The sequence below is a fragment of the Cervus elaphus genome, chromosome 30 (assembly GCF_910594005.1).
Source record: "Cervus elaphus chromosome 30, mCerEla1.1, whole genome shotgun sequence".
NCBI classification, from domain to species: Eukaryota; Metazoa; Chordata; class Mammalia; order Artiodactyla; family Cervidae; genus Cervus; species Cervus elaphus.
The window spans coordinates 22,095,389-22,118,261 of record NC_057844.1 but is presented as its reverse complement, the minus strand read 5'-3'; the positions used below and the strand labels follow the sequence as shown (position 1 = coordinate 22,118,261).

Below are 22,873 nucleotides of genomic sequence, written 5' to 3'. Positions count from 1 at the left end.
AATGCCTGAGACCTACAACACATCTTTGTATTAAACCCAGACAATTCTAGTCTACCTTTACAAGGCCTCGTACGAGCTGCAACTGGAAAATCTGCCCAAATTGGCCTATGAAGGTTTGATCTCTGGGTCAGGGAGATCCCTTGGAGGAGGGCAGGGCAACCCACTCCAGTATCCTTTCCTGGAGAATCCCATGGACAGAGGAGCCTGGTGGGCTACAGCTCACAGGGTTGCAGAGTCAGATATGACTGAAGTGACTTAGCATGCACGAACACTCTAAACAGGAGAAAAATTTTTGTTGAGTGGTGACCTGTGGGTGTGCCTGTACATCTAGCTCATTCATGACCTGGAGGATTCTTCTCCTCTCTTCTCATCAGTCAGGAAAACTTGATGAAGCAGTGGATTTGCTGATAAAGAGATGCTCAAAGAGGTAGGACCCAAGCTTAACTTTTGTGTAGGCAAGGGGTAGCAAGTCAGAGAAGGGTCACAGACAGACACGGAATCATGGGATGAAGCTTATGTTTTTGAACTAGAGAGAATGGACTGGAGATTAAGAGTTCTCTTGCAGAGGCTGGTTTGAGCTGAAGTTAGGATCTTGGACCTAATTGGTAACAGTAGGAGAATTGTTACTATGTGATCCCCAAAGAAAGCAGGTGATACCTTATGGTAATGAGAAATAGGGGAGCTGCTTTAGTGATAGTGTCAGGAATCAGCTGATGAAATACTGTATGTATGTTTGTGTGTATGTGTAAGAGAGACAGACATTAAAGAGAAAAATTACTAATTCAATTAATATTGTGAAATAAGAACAGCAGGATTTTTCAATTCCATTCAGTTCAGTTGCTCAGTCGTGACTGACTCTGCAAGTCCAGGCTGCAGCATGCCAGGCCTCCCTGTCCATCACCAACTCCAGGCGTTTACTCAAACTTATGTCCATTGAGTCGGTGATGCCATTCAACCATCTCATCCTCTGTCATCCCCTTCTCCTCCTACCTTCAATCTTTCCCAGCTTCAGGGTCTTTTCAAATGAGTCAGTTCTTTGCATCAGGTGGCCAAAGTATTGGATTTTCAGCTTCAGCATCAGTTCTTCCAATGAATATTCAGGACTGATTTCCTTTAGGATGGACTGGTTGAATCTCCTTGCAGTCCAAGGGACTCTCAAGAGTCTTCTCCAACACCACAGTTCAAAAGCATCAATTCTTCAGCGCTCAGCTTTCTTTATAGTCCAACTCTCACATCCATACATGACTATTGGAAAAGGCATAGCTTTGACTATACAGACCTTTATTGGCAAATTAATGTCTCTGCTGTCTAGGTTGGTCATAACTTTTCTTCTAAGGAGCAAGCGTCTTTTAATTTCATGGCTGCAGTCACTATCTGCAGTGATTTTGGAGCCCCCCAAAATAAAGTCTGTCACTGTTTCCACTGTTTCCCCATCTATTTGCCATGAAGTGCAGGGACCGGATGCCATGATCTTAGTTTTCTGAATGTTGACCTTTAAGCCAACTTTTTCACTCTCCTCTTTCACTTTCATCAAGAGGTTCTTTAGTTCTTCTTCACTTTCTGCCATAAGGGTGGAGTCATTTGCATATCTGAGGTTTTTGATATTTCTCCTGGAAATCTTGATTCCAGCTTGTGCTTCATCCAGCCCAGCGTTTCTCATGATGTACTCTGCATATAAGTTAAATAAGCAGGGTGACAGTATACAGGCTTGACGTGCTCCTTTCCTGATTTGGAACTAGTCTGTTTTTCCATGTCCAGTTCTAACTGTTGCTTCTTGACCTGCATACAGATTTCTCAGGAGGTCAGGTGGTCTGGTATCCCCATCTCTTTCAGAATTTTCCACAGTTTGCTGTGATCCACACAGTCAAAGGCTTTGGCATAGTCAATAAAGCAGAAGTAGATGTTTTTCTGGAACTCTGTTGCTTTTTTGATGATCCAATGGATGTTGGCAATTTGATCTCTGGTTTCTCTGCCTTTTCTAAATCCAGCTTGAACATCTGGAAGTTCTCGGTTCACATACTGTTGAAGCCTGGCTTGGAGAATTTTGAGCATTACTTTGCTAGCGTGTGAGATGAATGCAATTGTGTGGTAGTTTGAACATTCTTTGGCATTGCCTTTCTTTGGGATTGGAATGAAAACTGACCTTTTCCAGTCCTGTGGCCACAGCTGAGTTTTCCAAATTTGCTGGCAGATTGAATGCAGCACATTCACAGCATCATCTTTTAGGATTTGAAATAGCTCAGCTGGAATTCCACCACCTCCACTAGCTTTGTTCGTAGTGATGCTTCCTGAGGCCCACTTAACTTCACATTCCAGGATGTCTGGCTCTAGGTGAGTGATCACACCATTGTGATTATCTGGGTCATGAAGATCCTTTTCGTACAGTTCTTCTGTGTATTCTTGCCACCTCATCTTAATATCTTCTGTTTCTGCTAGGTCCATACCATTTCTGTCCTTTATTGTGCTCATCTTTGCATGAAAAGTTCCCTTGGTATCTCTAATTTTCTTGAAGAGATCTCTAGTCCTTCCCATTCTATTGTTTTCCCCTGTTTTGTATTGAACGCTGAGGAAGGCTTTCTTATCTCTCCTTGCTATTCTTTGGGACTCTGCATTCAGATGGGTGTATCTTTCCTTTTCTCCTTTGCCTTTTGCTTCTCTTCTTTTCACAGCTATTTGTAAGGCCTCCTCAGACAACCATTTTGCCTTTTTGCATTTCTTTTTCTTGGGGATGGTCTTGATCACTGCCTCCTGTACAATGTCACGAACCTCCGTCCATAGTTCTTCAGGCACTCTGTCTATCAGGTCTAATCCCTTGAATCTATTTGTCACTTCTACTGTATAATGGTAAGGGATTTGATTTAGGTCATACCTGAATGATGTAGTGGTTTTCCCTACTTTCTTCAATTTAAGTCATTCAATTTAATGGCAGGATTTTTAGCCATAACCAAATATCTCAGCTTCAAGGATGAGGAGAACCGTGAGAGGGAAATATTACCCACTGTGATGGAGAAATTATTATAAACTTAGGAAATTTATAAAGGGAAAGTGAATGGGTAATTCTGCTATGTTTAATTTGATTTGACATCATTATATATTGGTCTAGATTGAGAATGTTTAGAAAGTAGATAAGTAGAGCATGAAAGAAAGTATTGTCTACATTTTTGATATAGGACAGATGGGAAAACAGGAACACATGGGTGAAGGTGATAAATACAAACATGTTAGAAGACCCACTCATCCATTTCAAACAACAATGAAACCTGAACGCTGTGGCCTGATAACCCAAGCTCTGATGACTACATTTAATTACTTGTAATTAATTTAGTTAATAATTGAACTACTAAACACGCCATTATGTTATGCACATTGTTTCTGTAAATGTTAATATTAACTCCTAAATTCTTAAATAGTAGATGATTAAATAATTAAATATTACTAGAACTATGTATGGAGAAGGAAATGGCAACCCACTCCAGTGTTCTTGCCTGGAGAATCACATGGACAGAGGGGCCTGGCGGGCTACAGTCCATGGGGTCGCAAGAGTCAGACACGACTGAGTGACTGGAGAGAGAGAGAGAGAGAGAGAGAGAACTGTGTAGAGGAACCCTGGCAAGAATGATTTCCTCCATCCAAAGAAAATGCGTAATCATTTTCCATCAGCCCTTCTCTTTGTGAGTATAAATGCTTCTGGTTACAGTGAACTTAGCGTGTTATGAAATGCTCCGTATGCTTATACTCTCACAAGTATAAAAAATTTTTTTAAATGAAGTTGTTTTCTTTTGGTTAAATAAGATTCTAAAATACAGAAAGTGAGATTCCAGGAAAAGTGCCTACCAAGATCAAGGATAACAGTGCCAAATAAGAGGAAGGATGTATTACATAGAAATGAATGCAGACCGCCAGCTGGAGCCCAGACACCCATATCTGTAAGTCTTGCTAAACCATTCCTGTTGTTTCAGCAGATGGTGTGTTCTACAGAACTGCTTGCACAAGTTCATGAGGTATGAGGTCATGATGTGAGGGTTCACGAGTTTCGTACTTACAATAAAATTCTGTAATTAGCATTAAAGTGGTACTTCATGGGACAACTTCTAGTTATTATATATATTTTTAACAATGCTGTATTTTCTTAAAGTATTGTATGTATTAATTTTTTTTGTAATTCAATTTCTTTTAATTTCTTTAAATAAGTAAGGTTTTTCTATCTAGGACAAGTGAGTAGAATAGCAGCAGAAAACTTTCCGCATTCATACTCCTGATTCTAATGTTGTATGTAATTGAGGAATTTTTATTATAAAATCATTGATTTTTTCCCCTGAGTTTCTTTATGCCAGTTATTTGAATCCATTTCATCAGAGTGTTGAATCTTTTAGTTTTTGCTAGTGAAATGCTTCTGGCACATAAAAATGGCTGTTGTATTTTAACTGAAGAATTATATTCTTAAAGAAGGCTCATGGTATAATTACAGGACCATTTGAAGTACATTTCCTAAGTGTTTACTTGCTATCTAAACATTTTAGCAAATATGTTGGTGTACAGATAGATTTTTGAAACTATTAAATTATTGCCCTTTATTTGATAGAATTTTATTAAAGAATTTTGAAAGTATGCTGTAATTTAGAATACTCTGTAGCAAACCTGCAGGAGGCAAAAAAAAAACAAACAACAAGAAAAAACATCTAAAAGATTTCTGGGAGGATGATATTAGGAGAACATTTTGCTGGTTCTTTAATCCTCAGAAAGCTTCTGCTAATGCAGTGAAATGGGAGGTCTCCACAGGAACCATCTTGGATGTTGTTATTACCATTTGGGATTTTAGAGAAAATCCTAAAGAAGCTGTTTTTTCCTTCCAATACTTTTCTGTATTTCTAGCCATTTTTCAACTAAATAGTAGTACCTTCTTTTGGGTTGTACATAGGTAAATATCATAAAACTAAGAAAATGACTTGACACTTTCAAATTAAAATAAATGTTTAATTTGTATTTAGACTGATAAGCCAGATTTTACACATTTACTTTAATATTTGAATAGGATTACGTGAATATGCCATTTTTGTAAGTTAAAGATGGTCAAATATCTATAATTTCATATTTAATCTTACATATATATTGTGTGTGTGCTCAGTCACGTCCAACTCTTTGCAACTCCAAGGACTGTAGCCTGCCAGGCTCCTCTGTCCATGGGATTCTCCAGGCAAGAATACTGGAGTGAGTTGCCATTTCCTCCTCCAGGGGCTCTTCCTGTGTATATGAACAACAACAAATAAGTTTATGAAAAGTAGGAAATAATAACACAGTCTAGTTTCATATCTTGGGTTGGATAGATACTCACTAAGTATTTCTGATACACCAGCCATGAAGTATACATGACTCATATTCACACCTGAGCAAAATTATTAACTCTGGTGCCTCAGGACTTTGGCTTCTAAACCACTTTTCAGTTCTAGGATTTGGGGATTGTAAGGTTACTGAAAAACAAGTCTAGAGCAAGAACAACAAGATAACTTCTATGCCTTGTCTTAGCTATGGTCACTATCAAGCAGTCAGTTATTATAGATTTTAATCCTGTATTTAAAAAAAAACTCTCTTCATTTTAATCCCTCAGGTAAAAATGGTAGAAAGGCCCAAACTTGCTGCTGTGTGTGGCCATTATGATCATTTTTATGCTCAACTTGACTTGTTGAGGAAGAGAGCGCACAGACCAAATTACCGCCTTGTTCCTCAGAAAGATAGCAGAGTTGAGGAGAGGTATGATGAGGAAGAAAGCCACAGCCCACCTCCAGGTCAATGGTATGTCAGAGTCTAACTTAAGCTTTCGTCCTCTGGATATATCTCACTATATCAGCATTTATTTTGAAGTCTGTCCAAATTCTCCTAAAACATCCAGGAAGAATCTCCAGACTCTTCATTTAAAATACTTAATTCGCCGTTCCCTTGACACTTTTTATCTCAAGTTTGATGTAACTAATCTTATTATGTTGCCATTTGACTGTAGGCACAGATTCATCCTCTTAAATTTTTCGTGTTGCTTTCTTCTTTCTGGTAATGTGGGACACCTGGGTTTCATCCCTGGGTTAGGAAGATTCCCCTGGAGAAGGGCACGGTTACCCACTCCAGTATTCTGGCTGGAGAATCCCATGGCTATGTAGTCTATGGGGTTGCAAAGAGTTGGACATGACTGAGCAACTTTCACTCTTCACTTTGAACTCAGAATGTCACAGGTGATTTGTGAATCTCATTATGAAGCTGAAAATCTACTAGTCAAATTGCTGCCTATAACAAGCTAAAATTTCTACTCAAGCTGAACATTTCTCTTTCCTAAGGCTTGCTGAATACCTTCAGAGGAAATGTGAAGCTCAACAATATAAGCTGAAAGTGGAAAAGCAATTGGCAAGTAAAAACCAAATATGAGGCCATCAGAAATTTTCTAACGCTTTCTCTGTTCACAAATATTCATGGTTCCTTAAGTCAAAGTTCATTCCACATAGAAGATTAAGACTAGTTTTTAACAGCTAAAGAAGAATATTGGGAATAGGCTTCAGTTAGGGTCTGAGAAGCCTAGTCCCTTCCCTGACTCCATCACTTGCTATGTGACGTTAGGCAGAACATGCAACCTCTCTGAACTTCAGTATCTTTCTCTATAAAAGCTGTAGATAGGCTTCAAGGTCCCCTTCAGTGCTGCTTTTCTTTGATTCTAGTTTATTAGAATTCTACACATTCTAGATTATCATATTTTATTTGAAATGAAAGTTAAACTTTACTCTTAAGTATAGTGTCAAAATTCTGGGGCTGAGTGAAATTGGATATACATCCTATTTGTATTGCTCTTATTTTGAGCTGCTCAAAAGCTTTAGTTCTCTTCCCCTACCTAATCCCAAGCTCCAAGGGTTGCTGAACTTTTATGGATATTTGATTCCACAAGTACAGTTTCCCAGTTCAGAAAATGAATCTAGGTGTCTTACATGGTAGCATAAAATATTGATTGCTTAGACTAAACAATACCAATGGTTGTATTCATTTACTTTTTTAAAAGTTTCATGCTTAATCTAAGAAAATTCTGCTCACTATAAAAAAAACTCAATATAATTATTAGCAAATAGTGAGATTGATAATATAATTATTGCTTAAAGGATGAGGTACAGGTCAAGTCATGTTTTCAGCATGCAAATACACTTGGTAAACTACTTTGTTCTAATAATAGGGTCTTCGTCCGTCTTCTGCTGAGCCAAATTACAACCAGAGACAAAAGCTGAGAAGTGATGGGGAAGGACCTAGATTCTGGGAGCTGCAGTTCAGGAGAAATGAAATGAAGGAACAGGTTAGAAACTGTCTGCTTCCAAGGGCTACCGCTGTATTTCTCTCATTGTCTTTTGTACCGTAATACCGTGTTGCTTTGAGGAGGGCACCACAACCCACTCTGATATTAATATTCTTGCCTGGAAAATCCCATGGACAGAGGAGCCTGGTGGGCTACAGTGCATAGGGTCGCACGACTGAATCAGCTTAGCACGCACACACGCAGGGCATTATTGTTTTTAGCATCTGTGGGGCACCCGAGAGAACTCACTGCACAAACCCTTGCTGGATGCACGGTGTGAAGCACCGCGCTGAGGGCCTGGGAGACAGAGACGTGTATTTCCCCTTCTCAGAGAATGCAGTGTAGCTGAGTTCATAAGGCTCTTTACCTCGGACTGATCAAGTAACTGTCCATCCTGAACATTTTTGGAATTTGTATTAGTTCCCTCGGGCTGCTTTACAACACTCTGGGCAGTTTGAAGCAACAGAAATTTACTGTCTCACAGTTTTTGAGGCTTGAAGTCCAAAGTCAAGATGTCAGCAGGGCCATGCTCCCTCTGAACCCTGGAGGGGAGTCTGTCTTTGCCTTTTGCTGGCTTCAGGTAGTTGGTCCGTGATGCTCAGATAGCCTCACTTGCAGTGACGCAACTCAGTCTCTGCCGCTGGACGTGGCATCCTCCTCGTGTGGCCGTCTTCGTCTTCTTTTTTTAAAAGGAGTCTGCTGCTTTTTAAAAAAATATTACTTATTATTATTTTTTATTTTTTGGCCACACCATGTGGTGCGGGGCCCTTAGTTCCCTGGCCAGGGGTCAAACCCGAGTGCATTAGAAATGCACAGTGTTAGACTGTTGGACTGCCAGAGAAGTCCCTGGCCATCTTAACAGGACAGCAGCTGTATGCATTAGGGACCCATTCTGCCCCAGTTGTGACCACATCTTAGCTTAACTCTTCACCTCTGCAATGACACTGTCTCCAAATATGATCTCATTCTGAGGTCCTGGGGCTTAGTATCTCTTTGGGGGGACAAAACTCAGCCTATCACAGGATTATATGTAGAGTAATTGTATGTCAGTAACACATTTGGGGTTATATATGCAAAAGAGATTGTTCCAAGAGACCTTATCCTCACTGCTGGAAGTACCACAGGCAAAGTATAAGGCAGATTATCATTTTTGGGAGCACCGACTTTTCCCTTACTACATTTCACACATTTCTAAAATCATAGGCTGTCTTGGGGATTTCCCTGGCTGTCCAGTGGTTAACACTCCATGCTTCCAATGCAGGGGGTGTGGGTTTGATCATGATCGGGGAACTAAGATCCCACGTGCTGTGAGGCATGGCCAAAAATAAAAAATAAGATAAAAATAAAATCATAGGCTGTCTAGAGAGTATTCTGTCAAGTTGTTCGCAAACATTTAACATTTCGGAATTGGGATTGCTTTCCAGGAATATTGGAAGCAGTTAGAGGAAATACGCCAACAATATCACCATGACATGAAGGAAATTAGAAAGAAGATGGGGTGTGAACTGGAGGTAGGTAATTTCATTCTTCTAAAGGAAATGTTGAGGGACTGCCCCGGCGGTCCAGTGGTTAAGACTTTTCTTTCCAAGGCAGGGGGTGTGGGTTCGATCCCTGGTCGGGGAACCTAGATCCCACATGCCTCATGGCCAGAAAACCAAAGCATAAAACAGAAACAATATTGTAATGATTTCAATAAAGACTTTAAAAATGGCCCACATTAAAAAAAATGTTTAAAAAATGGAAGTGAAGTGTTGCTCTATTGATTCAGAGCTAACTAAACCGAGCAGATGTTAGCAGTAATGATCTTTTTTAAAAACTAATTTTAGTTATTTAACTATTTTTGACCTTGCTGGGTCTTTGTTGCTGTGTGGGTTTTTCCTAGTTGCGGCGAGCAGGGGCTCCTCGTCATTACAGCGCTCCGGCTTCCCTGCAGAGCTCCGACTCTAGGGCGTGTGGGCTTCAGTAGCTGTGTGTGTGGACTTGGTAGGTGCAGTTCCCAGACTCTAGAGTACAGGCTGATTAGCTGTGGCCCGTGGGAGTAATGATCTTCTCATCAAAAAGATAAGCTTTATCATGCAAACTTTTTTTTAAATAGGAAAACTGTCAGATGTAATGGAAGCCCCACTTTATTATGGTTTCTTGAGGCTACACAAGGTGATGGGGCTGAGAGTCTCAGTAAAGAGTGCCTGTTATTAAATATGGTTGATCGTGTTCCCGGTGAGTCAGTCAATAAGTATTGACCAAGCAGGTACTTTATTCCAGAACTGGATTAGATACAGAAAGTGAGTTCATGCCTGTGAAGTAGGAAAATCAACGAGTATTTACTGAATTTAGCTACATCGGAATCCCAGGTGGCTCAGTGGTAAAGAATCCACCTGCCAATTCTGTAGACGCAGGAGATGTGGATTTGATTCCTGGGTTGGGAAGATCCTCTGGAGGAGGAAATGGCAATCCACTCCAGTATTCTTGCCTGGAGAATCCCATGGACAGAGGAGCCTGATGGGCTACAGTCCATGGGGTTGCAGAGTCAGACACGACTGAGTGCACACACACACACACACACACACACACACTGCAATAGTCTCATATGCTGGGGTAGTCTACATAAGGCAACATTTGAGTACAGTTGAGATGATTTTTGAAATATCCTTTGAAGGAGACACATTGGAGGTTCATTCTTCTATTTCTTAGGTGGTTGCTTTTTCAGTAGAACTCCAGATGAGATGGCTGGCCTGTGTCTGGAGACCACATTGCATGAAAAACACATGAATTTTTAAACACTAGAAACATCCTTGGGACCCTGGAATGCTCCTCCTATGAGAGGCCAGGGGGTACCGAGTCCCATTGAGGACACAGCCTGTCTCACGCATACTTGAACTACACACTCATTGTGTAGAACTGCCCACACTGCTGAAATTGATCTTTCCCTCTCACCATCTCTGAGGGCATATAGATAAATGAATATAGGTGAAATGAAAGTAAAAAAAGTGAAAGTGAAGTCGCTCAGTCGTGTCTGACTCATAGCCATCCCATGAACTGCAGCCTACAAGGCTCCTCCGTTCATGGGATTTTCCAGGCAAGAATACTGGAGTGGGTTGCCATTTCCTTCTCCAGGTGAAATGAGCAGAGGTACAATTCAGTGGTATGTACTGGGCTCTGAACTAGAGCTTTGATATCCACATCTTCTTTACTTTCCATGACGGAGAAATTCAAGTCACTTAGATATTACAAGGCAGACTATATAACGCCCCCTGATGGCTCAGATGGTAGAGAATCCGCCTGCAATGCAGGACACGACTGAGTGACTAACACACACAACACACAAACACGCAACTGATTCTAAAACCTGTACCCTTTCTAGCATAGACACTTCTACCCATAAATAGTTGGAAAGATAAGACATGCACGTGTGAAGCAGTGATGGAATAAGACTGAATCTGATTAAGCACTGTGAGTGCATGGGAGTAAACAGGAGCAGGATGAGCAGGTGGAGGAATTTTCTGGAATAAGAGAGATGGGGCCCAAACTGGGTCTGAGAAGCAGAGTGGAGTTTGGAGAGGCAGAGCTAAGGAGGAAGGCATCTGAAAGAACCACACAAAGCTGCAGGCCTGGGTGCCGTGGGAGGGGCAGGCTGGACATGCTTATCACCAGAGCGGTGCATGTGTGCTAAGTCATTCAGTCGTGTCTGACTCTTTGCGAGCCCATGGACGGTAGCCCTCCAGGCTCTTGTCCATGGGATTCTCTGGGCAAGAATACTGGAGTGGGTTGCCATGCCCTCCTCCAGGGGATCTTCCCAACCCAGGGATCGAACCCCCATCTCTTACCTCTACCTGCAGTGGCAGGCGGGTTCTTTACCACTAGCGCCACCTGGGAAGCCCAGAGCAGTGGTTTGGTTAATGGTGGAGAGCCTCGTGTTATCCTCAGCCCTGTTTTTTAAGGCAGGTCTGGGATGGCAAGCCTGCGTGTGGGAAAGATAGACAGCAGACTTTTCTAGAGAGGCCAGGAAAGAAGCCCTGGGGGGAAACCGAAGGCGGCCATAGAGGACAGAGGCCATAAGGGGTTTCTTTCCAACCACACCCCCGGATCCTCCCTAGGCCAGTGTCTTCACAAGACCCCATTCAGGTTTAGCAACCAAGGGTCAGCAAGTGGCCTTCAGAACTGACGCAGAACCAACCTTGTTGATTGTGTATAATTTATGTTGAAGGAGGACTCAAAAATGAGCTGGAAAACCTACTTGGTGAAGAAGAGTGACCTGCCCATTCCCCATGAAGCACCTGAGGAAGAAGCACATGTGCAGGTGATGGTTATTGTTAGAGATGCTGCGTTTCCCAGTGAGTCTGCGCCAGCCTGGTGTTCCCATCCCTCCTTGCGCAGTAGGACCACGTGGGAAAGTTTAAAAAACTCACTCAGGACCCTCTCTGGTGGTCCAGTTGTTAAGACTCCAATGCGGCAGCACGGGTTCCATCCCTGGTTGGGGAACTAAGATCTGGCATGTTGCATGGGGTGCCACTCCACAAAAAACTCAAAAAACAGAGCGATCAAAAAAAAAAAAAAAATGAAAACACCTGGGCCCCATCCCAAATGGTCTGTGGTGGGACCCAGGCATCTTGTCATCAAGAGCTAACTGGTGAGTTCGTGCAACCAAGTTTGAGAGCTGCTTCCAGAGTGGGAGAATTTTCTGTTGTCCGATGGTGTTTGAATCTGAGTCTCAAAGACATCTCTCAGTGAATCTGACAGTCAGTTTATCTTCAAACTTACCTTTTTGGCATTAATAAGGAACTAGGCAGAGCTGAATGATCGAATGGCTCACAAAGGACTTTTCTTTTTTCCTCTGGGAGGTCTTTCCCCTTCATCTTCAATGAGGTGCCCCAAGGGCTTGATTGAGGGCAGGTGAGAGGAAGCCACGTTGAGTGAAGTGAAGGCTGAACAGCCTCCCTGAGTGTTTTCTTTTTGTGAAAACCCAGGGACCTTCACAAGAGGCAGTGCCCAGAGCTCTAAAGTGGACTGAGGTTGAATTTTCTACCCAGTTGGGTGAATGGAGCTTCGGGGTCTAACGTGTTTGACACGAGTTTGATCCTTGGGTCGGGAAGATCCCTTGGAGGAGTCGAACATGACTGAAATGACTTAGCATGCACATACAAAGGGAAACAAAGCAATATGACACTTCTCATGCAATTGAGACAATTAGACTACACAGTCAGATCAGACAGCCAACCTCACAAATGTAAGTAAGATAACAGAAGTCAGAGTCCTATTTCAGAGCGTGTAATATTTCAAAGCAGGAAAACACCTTTCCCAGGGTTGCAGGGCAACTAACCAATAACAATTCGAACTGATAGATGTGAAGTACATACAAAGGGTGTGGTCCACAGAAGAGGCAGTAATTAACATCTATGTGTAGGTATGTGTTAGTCGCTCAGTTGTGTCCAACTCTTTGCAACCCCATGGACTGTAGCCCGCCAGGCTCCTCTGTCCATGGGGATTCTCCAGGCAGGAATACTGGAGTGGGTTGCTATTCCTTTCTCCAGGGGAATATATATATATATATATAAAAGTTTATATTTATATTCATAAATATATATTAAACATTATGTGTCTCTGTGTGTGTGTGTATATATATATATATATAAACACATGGAGACTCATAAGTTTCTGGCTTGCAAGAAATAGTACATTTTACCAAGATGTGGAAGAGTGGTGAGCAAGCTTGTATGTCGGGGGGTGGGCCCTCAGGAGCTCCGCTTTGGACATGTTGAATCAGGACGATCTGAGAGACCACATCCCTGATTCAGGTCTCTGCCCTGCTGTTCCCTCCACCTGGAACACACTTTCCACAGACCATCCTTAGCCAGGGTCCAGCACCATTCCAGGGCTTCAGTCAAATGCCAAGTAGACTTTTCCTGACTTACTGTCCTCCTCTACTCATTTTCTAGGCTATTACTCTAATCTTCTTTTCTTTATAGCACTTAACACCTTCTGAAATGACATCATTGCTTTGCTGACTCATTTACCTCTTTTACTCCAGTAAAATGTAAGCTGTGTGTCAGTAGGGACGTTCACGTTCTGCACCATCCCATTGTGCAGGGCAGTGTCTGGTTCGCGGTGGGCGCTTGATATGAAATTGTGGGGTGAATGTTAAGGTGAGGATGGTACCAAGTAGGCAGCTGAATGTGTGAGTCTGAAGCTCAGAGGGGAGGAAAGATCAAACCTGAAAAGACATGTTTAAGAGTCATTGCATAAAGATCGCATTTAAATTCCTGGAAATTACTGAGACCCCCGTGTATTGTGGAGAGGAAAATGGCAACCCACTCCTGTATTCTTGCCTGGATAATCCCATGGACAGAGGAGACTGGCGGGCTATAGTCCATGGGGTCGAAAAGAGTCGGACACGACTTTGTGACTAAACCACCACCACTACCACTCATGTATTGAGGAAGAGTGCCGGGGTCCAGCCTTGGCAGGATCCAGGGGGTACCCTCAGGATGAACGGTGTCGTCGAGAGATAGAAGACATATGAGACCAGCCTTGATAGGGCCAAGTCTGTCTTTTATTTTTTGACAACAGTTTATATACCCTCACTCAGAATGTATCCAGGATACAAGATGCTCACTCATGTCTATACAGGGTTAGTTTACATTACATCAGTTTGTCCTTAAGGAAGAACAAGATGCTTTCTGCATTTCGTTTCTATAATAAATCTTTACACATTATCTTTTGGCCTTAGGGCTTATTAACATTTTATGTAAGTCAGGTGAATGTAAACCTGTTTTCTGTTTCTGTGGTGACCTTAACAGAAGAGTTACAGTCTCATAGGGCAACAGTACAGCGTGTCACGACATAATAAAAATATGACCCTGTTAATACCAACATCAGTTCTTCTGCAAAAGTTGTCAGTTAAATTTATCTAAAAGTTTTACCCCATACAGACTCTGCGGCTCTAATAAGGCAGCCTCTGCCTAGCACTCCTGGCTAATAATTAACAACTATTTCATTGTTACAATACTAGGGCTAAGCTCTTCTTTTTCTAAATCTGTAACTATATTAACAATGGTTTCCATAGCACAGCCTTAGCACACTAAAAGCAAAAACAAACGTTAACCCAATAACCACTTTTATAATAATTTTTTCTTATATTTTCTAATAAAACTCCTTCACCCCTCAAAAATGCTCTATGTCTATTAGGGCTTTTATATAATCAGGTTCTTTATGCTATTTTATGATTAAAATATTATAAGCAATCATGCATATTAGTACCAAGGGCATAAATGCATTTGGCTAACAAACTACCAGCAAAGGAGCTTAAATTAAAACACTCCTTTCACCCTAAATAATCTCATAAAATACTACCACCCAAAAAACTTATAGATTAAAGTTCTAAATTGATTCTTATTTGGAAAGAAATCTGGGAAGGCCTTCTGCCTATGTTACAGAAAGTAGGGAGTAATCTATTAAAGCAAGCATCGGAAGAACAGATACCATCTTTAAGGTGAGCGCCGGGGGCAGCTTTTCGGAATCCCTGAAAACCTGATCCGCCTTGCCCGTCAGGCTTTCTCCCCATGACCTTGTCATGGGTGGGATCTCGTGAGCTAGCCTTTTCGAAATCCTTGAAAACCTGATCCGCCTTGCCCGTCAGGCTTTCTCCCCATGACCTTGTCATGGGTGGGATCTCGTGAGCTAGCCTTTTCGAAATCCTTGAAAACCTGATCCGCCTTGCCCATCAGGTTTTCTCCCTTATGACCTTGTCACGGGTAGGAGCTTGTGTGCTGGCTCCCGGCAGAAGAGAATGTCAGAAGACCCAGGACTGAACCCCAAGAAAACTCAAGGTCTAAAATTCACCTCTTGGCCATTCTTTGGAAATTCTTGTCAGTACTTTTACAGTCTTCTCTTCCTCCTTTAAATTGACCATTAATTTTTAGACCCTCCCCTCCTTCCTTTGTAGTATCATGAGCTGTGTGATTTTCTGTTTCCCTGATTAAGATCATAAGCTTCTTAAGGGAAGGATCTTATAGTCAAAAGTACACTCTTTTTAAATATTGTATTTATTTATTTTTAGTTGCGTTGAGTCTTCACTGCTGCCTGCGTGCCTTCTCTAGTTGCGGTGAGCGGGAGCTAGTTTTCGCTGAGGTGGGCGGGCTTCTCACTGCGGGGGCGTCTCCTGTTGCAGGGCACAGACTCTGGGCACAGGCTCTGGGCACAGGCTCTGGGCCACGGGTCTCAGCAGTTGTGGCACTGGGGCTTAGTTGCTGCAAGGCATGTGGGATCTTTCCAGACCAGGGATCGAACCCATGTCCCCTACATTGGCGGGCAGATTCTTGTCCACTGTACCACCAGGGAAGTCCCCAAATTACATTCTTAAATTAGATTAGGTTGTATGAACTATGTAGGACTGAAGTGATAAATATTGTCACAACATAGAGTTGCAATGCTGGTGTTAAATGCATTAATATTTCAAGTTAATGGACCTTGTGCCCAAGCTTTTAGTGGACTATCATTAACTTTCCTTTGCAATAGGCATGCTTTTATTCTCAAGTCAACCATCAGATTCATTCAAGAAATCAAAAAATGTAAATAGACCCTGCTGTGAATTCAGCAATTGTGAAAATATAATTGTTTGATCAATAGTAAATGCTAGATTTTATTTTTTCTCTTAAGTTTCAGGATATTGAAAGAGACTTAAAACAAATTAAACCTCAGAACATAAAGGGAAGTAAAAGTTCGGAACAAAAACATAAAGCTCAGGTAATAAACATTTTGTCTTTTTCGTATTAAAAATCTGGCTGGGGCTCTGCACCTTGTAATCTGGATTGCCTACAGGATTTCACCCCCTACTATTTTATGGAATTGCCTTATTTTGTGATGTTAGACTAATCGTTTTAAGTATCTGTAATGTCATATGGGGAGTTGTAATTTTAAGGTTTTCATTGGATTGCAAAACTAAGATTTTTTTTCTTGCTTTCTTTTAGAGAGGGGTAAAATTTGAGATTAATTTAGATGAATGCATTTCTGATGAAAACACCCTCCAAGAGGAAGAGGTATGCCATTAAGTTAAATTTCTATTAGTAGAGATGGGAGAATGAGTGTCTTAATAGCACTTTCATGAAATTTTCCCATAGAGGGTAGGGAAAATTTTCTAAAATCTTCCTAGAAGGATCTCTAGTGTTCAGAAAAGTCTTCCAAAATACTTAGCCTTCTGTTCTTCTTAAATTTGAGATTATTCATATAAATGGATTATTTCATTTTACTTTGCTATTATAAAGAAGGTATTTTCCTCCTAACAGTAACTTTTAAATTATAGCCAGATTAAAATAGAAGACATAATATTAATATATAGTCAACAACTAATAAACTCACCTAAAATAAATGAGCATGTATATTTAAATTGAATAAGCAACAAGAACCTACTGCATAGCATAGAGAACCCTGCTCAATATTCTGTAACAACCTAGTTAGACACTGAAAAAGAATAGATACATTTATATGTATAACTGAATCACTTTGCTATGTATTTGAAACTAACAGAACATTGATAATCAACTATAATATGAAATAAAAAGTTTAAAATAAAATAAAAATAAATAAGTGAGCTGGTATCTTGAAACCACGCACATTTATTTTGGATCTTGATTAGTTATTGATAACTTTGTACTGGTCTTTGGGTAAATCTCAGCTATGTACTAGGGATCTCATTGAAACAGCAATAATTGCCTGAATACAGTACACTCAAACCTCATTTTATGACTTGATTTCAGCATCTTTTTTTAATCCCATATTTTTACTAAAGCTGCTAACCAATATGAAAATTAACTGATTTGTGTTTCCATTTCACCTCTCCAAATTGGCCTTTTAAATTATCAAAAGTTAAGTATGAATGTGTATCTCTCTCAATTTCTTTATTTCATTTTTTTATTGGCTTAAAACTTTTTAAATGTTATCATTTCTTTTAGATTTGTGTGTTTGTGTGTGTGATGAAGGTCCATTTTTTTAAAAAAATAGACTATGTTTTAGAGCAGTTTTAGGTTCATGGCAAAATTGAGCAGTAGGTAGAGAGATTTCCCATATAGCTCTTGCCCATGCCCTGCCACACACACACACACACACACACACACACACACAGCCTTCCCTACCATCAGCATCTCCCACCAGAGTGGAACATTCATGGCAAATGAACATTCATGGCTGCCACATGATCAGTGCTCATCTCTTTTGACAAGGGGAAGAAATGGACAGACACATTCCTGTTTCTGCCTTGTTCCAACATAGTTCCAGTTTAAAATCCTGTTGATTCATGTAATAAACATATGTTGAATACTCATTGCATATTGATGAACCTACACTGGCCCATGCTAATCACCCAAAGTCCATAGGTTATGTTAGGGTTCACTCATTCTGTGGTTTTGACAAGTGTAGAATGACATCATTATAGAACCATTGAAAAAGAATAGATACATTTATATGTATAACTGAAAGAAATTTAAAAAGAATACATACATCTATGTATATTACTGAATCTCTTTGCTATGCATTTGAAACTAACAATGTTAATCAACTATACTCCAGTATGAAATAAAAAGTTTAAGAAATAAAATAAAAATAAATAATATTTTTAAATTTTAGAGTAAAATTATAGAGTCATACAGAGTATTTTCACTGCCCTAAAAATCCTCTGTGCTCCACTAAGTTTTGAGATTTTACCAGCATTTTGCTATATAAAGACTTCAGTGGAGTGGTGGTAGGTAGTGCTCACCTCTAACCGCTAGGCTCTATGTGTCCCGGAGCTGTGAGCACCAGAGGGAGCAGCTCTGGGGACCCAGGGTCTGGAATGGAAGCTGAGGACCGATTCTCCAGTGCTGTGAAATGAGGTGCTGCAGTTGGCTTCCCTGATGGCTCAGATTGTAAAGAATCACCTGAAATGCAGAAGACCAGGGTTTGATCCCTGGGTCAGGAAGATCCCCTGGAGGAGAGTATGGCAACCCACTCCAGTATTCTGGCCTGGAGAATCCCATGGACAGAGGAGCCTGGCGGGCTATTGTCTACGGGGTCACAAAGAGTCAGACATGACTGAGCGAATAACACTTTCACTTTCAAAGTTGGCCTTCTAGAGAAAGGAATAGAATCCCCAAAGTTTTATGTACCAATTTGTCCATCCTTTGTTCTTCTTTGCTTTGTTATGCTTGAAACAGAGTGATCATTTTAATATTAATAATGGAATGTTAGGAGCAGTTTTACGGACCTGATTGGCAATGTTAAAGCTTAAAGCAGGACATGGATGAACTCATCTTTAGAGTTCCATAGCATGGAGCCAGTAGGGGGATAAGATCAAAGGCAGGATGTCTGCATCAAATTAGTTGCCACGGGATCAGTGCTCGTCACTGTTGACAAGGAGAAGAAATGGACAGACATTCCTGTTTCTACCTTGTTCCAAAAGAGTTCCAGCTTTAAAGGCCTACTGATTCATGTAGTAAACATATATTGAATTCTCATTGCATATCTTGATAAATGCTACTACTGGGAATACAGAATAATTTTTAGACTTTTTCCCCCAAAATGTGGCTTATTTCTCATGAAACCCTGTGGAATTGCTTTAGGCAGTGGATATGCTGAATGAAACGTTGACCTCTGAGGATGGCATGAAGTTCTTGGAACATAAATGTATGAAGGCGCAGGAAGATTATACAGACAAAGCATTTGAAAACCTCTGTTGCCCAGAAGCAGGTATGTGTCCCTTGAAGGCTGCAGATGAGAAGGTACTGTTTTGTTGATAACCCATCTCATATTCTCTCCTCACTCATCTCCTGTGACCTGACTGTCCCCTGCCCCCTACCCCTCCCTGAGCTGGGCAGAACCTGGCCTGACTCCACCCACTGCAGAGATCACAGCCCCCGAGACCCACCCTCCTCTCTGCTCCGCACTGCTCCCAGGGCAGTTTCACCTGCCCCCTCAGCTTCCACTCCTCCACCAGCAGCTCCACACTCATCTGTCTTTCTCAGGGTCTCCTGGATGGCTCCAGGGACAAGTCCCATTGTCATCTCAGACTCAGTGTGTGTACGATCAATCTTCTGAGCCCTTTCTTCCCAGGGAGTCTTTATTCTGGGCGATGTCCTCACCAGACTGACGGTCCTGCTGTCATGCCTGGGGTGGTTTCTACCCTGAGACGTCCCTGGGTCTCCCTCCTCCTCCTTCATTCTCTCTGCCCTGTCCTGTCTCAGCAGTGTATGTGGTAGGAAGTGCATGGGCTTTGGAGACAGAGTTCGAATCCCAGCTGGTAGTGCCGCTTTCTGGTTGTGCAGCCTTCCACATGTTACTTCAAATCTCTGAATCTCAGGCACTTCCCTGGTAGGCTAGTGGTTAAGACTCCACACTCCCAATGCAGGGGCACGGGGTTCTATCCCTAGTTGGGAAACTAAGATCTCACGTGCTGTGTGGCCAAAAAGAACCCCAAAAACTCTGAATCTCAGTTTCCTCTTAAGAATGAGGATACTAATGCTTGCCACACAGACTTATTGTGAAGGCTAACGTGAAAATGGACATATTAGGTGCTTAATTTAATAGATGCTATTTCCCTAATATTCCCTTTCCCTTCCCCTGAGTTGCCTTACTCTCCTATGCATCCTCCTTTTCTCTAGTATTTCCCTTTCATTCTGTAAATATTGCTATAGTCATCTTGTTGTATTATTATCCTACTCAAATTTTTAAAATTAATATTTATTGGAGTATTGTTGCATTACAATGGTGTGTTAGTTTCAACTGTACAGCAAGGCGAATCAGCTGTATGTACACATGTATCCCCTCTATTTTGGATTTCCTTCCCATTTAGATCACCACAGAGGTCTGAATAGAGTTCCCTGTGCTGAATCGAATAAAGATACTTTTTTTCCAGGTGGAAATGAGGCATTATCAAAATGAAATATGAGTAGAGTCCCCTGCTCAAATTTTGTTTTGATAATGCTCATAGGATACAGTTCATTGCACAAAGTAACACATGTTATGCTGCATGGCCTGATCCTGCTCGATCACCCCCCTCTCTTCCTGCACTGATGATGGGATCCACACAGCCTGTTGGAACCGCATCTTCTCTTGCAGCTATGTGAGCATTTACACAGCCTGACTCAGCTGTTTCCTCTTCCTAGAAGAATACACTTTGCCTCACTTCCACCTGGAAAAATCTGTATTCAATTCAGCAGGCATCTTACAGAGAATCCCCAGCTCCTGCCAGACTGTGCTAGGTTGGAAGGGACCTCAGAGATGAATGATAGCTGGCTCTGCCCTCACAATCACAGAACTGTCATGAACCAGGGAAAGGAGGCACAAAACCTGCTTTTTGAACCCCAATACTAATCATTAGTTTGATACTGAAATGGTCTCAATGTAAACTGGGTTCCTGTAATTATTACTCAGGCTGAACAGTTTTTTGTTTTTATAAACCATGTGTTTATTGACACCTGTCTTTCTGTTGTAAATTATGTGCTCATATCCTTTATCCATTTTTCTACTGAATATGGCATGTTTTTTTTTTCTTTATAAGACTCATTTAAGTTGAACCTTTGCCTGAAACACCTACTGCAGATATTTTCCCGAGCTGGTCTTTAGATCTCATTGACAGTAACAATAGCAAATATGTGTGTGAGTGTGTATGTGTGTGTACTTATAACTTGGGAATAAACTCTACCAGAATCATGCCGAGCAAATGAAGGAAGCATAAAACTTCTCTGAGGTAGTTAAAGACGGAATAAATGTAGAGAAAAGAGCTGGACACGACTGGGCAACTGAACAACAACAATGCTGTTATATATTAGAAACATCCATTCCAAATAAATATGTGGATTTTTGGCAATTTCAATCAGAAGCGCGATCGGAGTTTTTTCTGGTGTAACCAGATCTTGGCAGAGTGCAGAATCTTGGAGATCCTTTTTAAAAAATATTTATTTATTTGTGGCTGTGTCGGGTCTTAGATGTAGTGCTTGAGCTCAGTAGTTGCAGCTTGAGGGCTTAGTTGTCCCACGGCATGTGGGATCTTAGTTCCTCAAACAGGGCTCAAACCCCTGTCCCTTGCATTGGACCACAGATCCTTAACCACTGGACCACCAGGGAAGTCCGTTGGAGATTCTTAACTAGCCAAAAAATCTAGAAAAGACGAGCAGTGAGTGGTACTTGTCTTCCAAATATCAAACTGTATTATAGAAATTACAGTGATTAAAACAATATGATACTAGCAGCAAAATTTTTAAAAAATTAGTGAAAAAAGACAAAGTTTAGGAACAAACTCTAGTACGTATAATAATTTAGCATATGCTAAAAGTCACATCATGTCAATGGGAATTAAATAAAAGAATTAAATAAATGCTCTAGAACTAATTGGTTAACAATTTGGGGAAAATTGTGAAATCAGACTCTATATAATGATACAGCAAAACCAATTCCAAACTAAAATCAAAGAGTTTATATGTTAAAAGTGAAGCTATATGTCAGAAAATAAAGTGAAAGAAAATGTAAATATTTTTTGAATAGGGAAGACTTCGCTATTCAAAATACGTAGGGAAAAAAATCACAGAATAAATTAGTAATAGATTCAACTTTAACAATGAAAGGCTTTGGTAAAACAAATATCACTAGCCCCTAGAATTGTCATTTTCAACATTTTACCTAGGGAAAATAGCCATAAATGTAAAAAATGAGTCCATTATGGTGTTGTTTATCATAGTAAAAAATTCTAGCAATCTAAAAATCGAGCAAAAAAGACTTAAGTTAAAATGTATCCATAAAACAGGATACCCAGTTTGCTTTAATAGAGCAATATTTAATAATTCAGATAGGATATCTTGCTAATTGAAAAGAACACATTATAAAAGGATATGTAGTATTTGGCCCATTTTTTGTTTCAAAACGAAGCAAAAATAATATGCAGGAAGGAAAATTTGAAATTGTAATCATCTTCTGGACGGTGGGATTATGGAAATTTTGGTTTTCTTTTTTATCTGATCTCCAAATTTCCTATAACGAAACATAGTAAGAAATTTTTAAAAAACCATGTTACTTTTGAAATTAAGGTAGGGGACTTGGCTGGTGGTCCAGTGGTTAAGAATATGCGCTTCTATTGCAGGGGGCACAGGTTCAACCCCTAATTGGGGAGCTAACATCCCAAATGCCACAGTGTGGCCAAAAAATAGAGTAATGGAATAGTTGCATTTCCATGGAAACTACTAAAGTTCACATGAAGCCTCAATAATTTGTTCATTCAGTGCTGTTAATATTTCTTTAGCATCAAATATATTTTGTCAATCAAATGTTAATGATAAAAATGAAACAATTTTAAACCTATATATAACTTCAGAACTTATTAAGTTCAGTGGCCTGAAGTAACAAATACCATAAACTTGATGGCTTATTAACAACATTTATTCAATATTTCACACATTTCTGGATGCTGAAAAGTCCAAGAACATGATGCTGGTAGATTTAGGGTCTGGTGAGGGTCTAATTCCATCTTTTTGCTATGTCCTCACAAACCAGTCAGTCCTGAAGGAAATCAGTCCTGAATATTCATTCGAAGGACTGATG

The 22,873-nt window shown here is 40.6% G+C and overlaps 1 protein-coding gene across 2 annotated transcripts in view; it reads left to right on the top strand.

Annotated features, from left to right (window-relative positions):
- NEK5 (NIMA related kinase 5) overlaps positions 1-22,873 on the top strand; it is a 60,656-nt gene that overhangs the window by 28,030 nt on the left and 9,753 nt on the right. The window contains exons 10-18 of one of the 2 annotated variants that reach the window (XM_043891747.1): positions 3,793-3,926; positions 5,606-5,790; positions 6,324-6,390; positions 7,202-7,318; positions 8,743-8,829; positions 11,523-11,615; positions 15,977-16,057; positions 16,282-16,350; positions 18,904-19,030. In XM_043891747.1, coding sequence (XP_043747682.1) covers positions 3,793-3,926; positions 5,606-5,790; positions 6,324-6,390; positions 7,202-7,318; positions 8,743-8,829; positions 11,523-11,615; positions 15,977-16,057; positions 16,282-16,350; positions 18,904-19,030 — 960 coding nt within the window. Of the gene's footprint in view, positions 1-3,792; positions 3,927-5,605; positions 5,791-6,323; positions 6,391-7,201; positions 7,319-8,742; positions 8,830-11,522; positions 11,616-15,970; positions 16,058-16,281; positions 16,351-18,903; positions 19,031-22,873 lie in introns of both variants that reach the window. The other variant, XM_043891746.1, reaches the window with a different exon arrangement.